Source organism: Pollachius pollachius (assembly GCF_949987615.1).
Source record: "Pollachius pollachius genome assembly, chromosome: 3".
NCBI classification, from domain to species: domain Eukaryota; kingdom Metazoa; phylum Chordata; class Actinopteri; order Gadiformes; family Gadidae; genus Pollachius; species Pollachius pollachius.
Window position 1 is genome coordinate 39,401,086 of NC_136936.1, and position 3,974 is coordinate 39,405,059.

The following is a 3,974-nucleotide window of genomic DNA, read 5'->3' on the forward strand; positions in this document are numbered from 1 at the left end:
CATGTGTTGCTTCCCATGAAGCCATTTCCATCGTGCTACTTTCAGTCGTTTGCAATGGTTCAAGTGCTGACAGTGGGAACTGAAACCAGCTCTGCACGGCGTCCCGCGTGGCAACGCTCCTGGAAGTCCTTGGTTTTGCTACTCCGACAGGGCCGCCTGTAACCGGCCCACCGCTCAGCAACCTGAGGGTCGTGATGTCTTGTGTGTGTGCCATGAGTGGAAAGGTGTGAGAAATGGCTTTTTAATATGTATTTCTTATAAGACCAAAGACGTTGTGAGGCATCTCTCCCCCCCCCCCCCCCCCTTTCCCCCAAATCTACTTTCTTCAATTCGTTTTTCCTTTCTTTTGGCACAAAGCTTACACTACACACTAAACTCTGGATGTCACATGTGTCTGTCCCAAGTCACAGGGTATTCTCCTCTCCTTCCCTCCCCCCTCCCCCGGACTTGAGGCATAAACAATTTGAATCCTGTTCCCCGGGAAAACCGAGCATTTCAACAGATGCTCCAAGACGGCGCTCCGATCAAAACCCTTCCCGACAAAAGGGGGGTGGGGAGGGTCATTCTTCCCTCTCTGCAGGTGTGGCATCCGCTCTCAGAGGTCAGAGGTCAACCATGGAGGATTTGGCCAGGTCTTTAGTTCCCTGGAGGATTCTCTTCATATGACCCACTTTCGATATCCCCAGATCCTGTGGAGAGAGACAAGGAGAGGAGGAGCAGAGAGTGAGTCCCACCCAAGTCCAAGGCCTTAGCCCCCCCAATCGCTCCTGCTCCTTATTGCAGACACGCTAGATCACTTCTACTTTGGCCACGTTAACATTGCAGGCTGAAGTGGCCCAGATCTGATTGAGATTACAAATGGACATATTTTTCTCACAGCATTCACATTGAATCTGGTCTTTTCAAATCAAAGTGGGGGCACCTTTGCAATGGATCCTGTGTATACAGGAGGCATAACAGTGTGGAGAACAGGTTTTGGTGTTTGACTCAAAACTGAAAGGTACCGGGTTCAATCCCCAATGTCCACAGCACGCCAGCCCTTGAGTCAGCTCCTTCATTTTGTATCTCGATTCACTATAAGCCGTTTCGAATATAAGTGAGGAAAATAATTATGTGATGGTAGATCTGACACATTTGTGATCTCTGCCATTGCAATGTAAGCAACATCAGTCTTGAGTATTAATGCCTGCAATGCGAACGTAGCTTTAGACTTACAGTCAAAAATAACACATTTTCAAATCAGAATTCTGGAGAACTGCAACAGTTGCTTTTATACACGACTCACATTTCTGGGTCTGTTGCTTGTGTTAAGTGGTGAACATACCGATTTCAATTTACATGTATGACTTTGCTTATGCCAGCTTTGCTATCACTCTTGGTTCTTGGTATTAGGTCTCTCTTTCAGAAAGTCAAACAAAATAGTACAAAGTGGGCACAAATAGTGACAAAATAGTTTTAGAGGCACCGAAGTCTGAGGACTCGCCCAACAAAGCAATACATCACAGCTAACCCTGTCTCTTAAAGTTGTATATATATATATATATATAAACATTATGATTATACAGAGCAAAGAAATACAAGCTGAGGATGGAAGCGTATATCTGAGGTCGGGTCTGAGAGGGTTTGTGAGGTTGTGTATAATTTGGAAATGATGGGAGTATATTCTTGAATTTAATAATGAATTAATTGATCAACCTTTACAAGTTACAAATGAGTGTTTTGTTGTTTTGCATTATGAGTATCATTTCCCTTGTGCTTGGTGTTTTGTCATTTATTGTAAATATAGTGGATCCATCTTGCTCTGTATTCTTATGACTGTGGACATTTTTCACGGCTGAACAAACACAGACAGACAGACAGACAGACAGACAGACAGACAGAAAGACAGACAGACAGACAGACAGACAGACAGAAAGACAGACGGACAGACGGACGGACGGACGGACGGACAGACAGACAGACAGACAGACAGACAGACAGACAGACAGACAGACAGACAGACAGACAGACAGACAGACAGACAGACAGACAGACAGACAGACAGACAGACAGACAGACAGACAGACAGACAGACAGACAGACAGACAGACAGACAGACAGACAGACACACACTGTGTACTGATGCACTTACAATCCGATACAAACAATAAAATTCACACATGATAAAAACCACCGGTGATCTCAGTCCGCAACGAACATGGATGGAGACAAACAACCTTTCAACCTCAGTTCAGCCTCACACAGGTCAAAGATCAAGAGAAACAACCAAACCCTGCCCCCTTCATCCCTTCCTGTACTCCATCTTCCCATCCGGCCTGACCCTGTCGACCCCCCTGACCCTCTCTCGGTCGGTGAGCCCTACGCCCTACGCTGGACGGCCGGTCTGGGATCCACAGTCAGACACTGATAGGTCTCCGCTAACTCCAGCGCCCCACCCTGCAGCCCCACCAGCAGCAGCAGCAGCAGGCAGTTCACCCCCCCCCCCCCCGAGGCCAGAGAGAGAAGCCAAGCAGAGCACAGCACCACCACCACGGTACGCTACATCACGGTACGGCACAGCGCAGCCAGGGCACGCCAGGTGGCGGACAGGGTCGATTGTTAAACAGGCAAAAGAAGACAGGAATTTGAATGACCAAACGGAGGAAGTAGGCGAGAGAGAGAGAGAGAGTGAGAGTCAAAGAGTGCCGCAGTGGAAGAGAGAGGTCATTCGGGTGTAAAGGAGGAAGGAGGGATTTGGTGAGGGAGTGAGACGTGAGAGGCGGGTGTTTGCGTGTGTGTGGGTGTGTGTGTGTTTTACCTTCAGGTCCCTGCGCTCCAGGTGCAGCAGCTCGGAGCCGCGGATGTCGTGGCGGGTGAAGATGTCCCGGTACTCCCCCAGGCTCAGCTGCTCCAGCCAGACGCCCACGTCCTCTGTGCCCCACCTCTCTACTGCTCACATACACACACACGGGCACACACACACACATACACACACACACACACAAAGGTATGCATGCAGGCCCACACACACACAAAAACACACACACACAAACACGCACACGCACACATACAGAGAGCAAACCAAAGAGCAAAGCAGAGAGGGGCTCAGTGTGCCACTCAAATATTAAACTCACACACACACACACGCACACACACACACACACACACACACACACACACACACACACAGATGCATGCACACACATACGAACACATACACATACAAACAGACAGACACCTCAATCTCACAATCTCATTCACAAATCTCTCTCTCGCTCTCTCTCTCTCTCTCTCTCTCTCTCTCTCTCTCTCTCTCTCTCTCTCTCTCACGTCTTCTCTCTCCCTCTCTCCCATTCTATTCCTCTCACTCATCCTCACACACTGTAGAATTCTTCAGAAGTATATGGCATATGTGTGGCTACACGTCCACAGCTGAGGAAAAAAATTAATTAAACAATCATAGGAGAGAGAGCACACAAATAGAGAGAGAGAGAGAGAGAGAGAGAGAGAGAGAGAGAGAGAGACAGAGAGGTGGACAGAGAGAGACATAGAGGGAGGGAAGGGAGGGGACGTGAGAGGTAGAAAAAGAGGCGGCGGCGGCTGGAATTAAGTAGGCGGGGTTAACAGAGGTTTAGAAGGTTGGTAAGAACAAGGTACTGAGCCCCTGACGTTCCATGTAGGCTAAAGGCATGCGGGTTATCCACCAATGAGAACACAGAGAGGAAGTAGGAGGTCAAAAGGGGGGAGACGGAAGCCTGTGCAGCCCACAACCATCAACAACCGGTCCCTAACACACCAAGGAGACGTCTGAACCACCTGCTGTCGGCCATCTTGACCAGAGCGGCTTTGCATTGGAGACACCAACACACAGATTCACAAGCGACCGCCTATTCAGTGTTCAGCAACCTCCCAGGCAAGAAAGACCATACATGTGTCCACATACATATAACCCAAGTGGATTCAGACAATGGCCTTCCAGTGAAATGGGCAGTGTG

At 48.8% G+C, this 3,974-nt stretch overlaps 1 protein-coding gene across 5 annotated transcripts in view; it reads right to left on the minus strand.

Moving 5' to 3' along the window:
• Positions 1–415: 415 nt before the first annotated feature.
• The window catches only part of dgkh (diacylglycerol kinase, eta), a gene marked incomplete at its 5' end in the record, with an annotated part of 49,519 nt that continues 45,960 nt past the window's right edge, over positions 416–3,974 (minus strand). For 3 of the 5 annotated variants that reach the window (XM_079731223.1, XM_079731224.1, XM_079731222.1), the window contains 2 exons: positions 416–689; positions 2,798–2,928. In XM_079731223.1, coding sequence (XP_079587349.1) covers positions 603–689; positions 2,798–2,928 — 218 coding nt within the window. In that variant the 3' untranslated portion in view covers positions 416–602. The remainder of the gene's footprint in view (positions 690–2,797; positions 2,929–3,974) is intronic. The other 2 variants (XM_079731225.1, XM_079731226.1) reach the window with 1 other exon arrangement.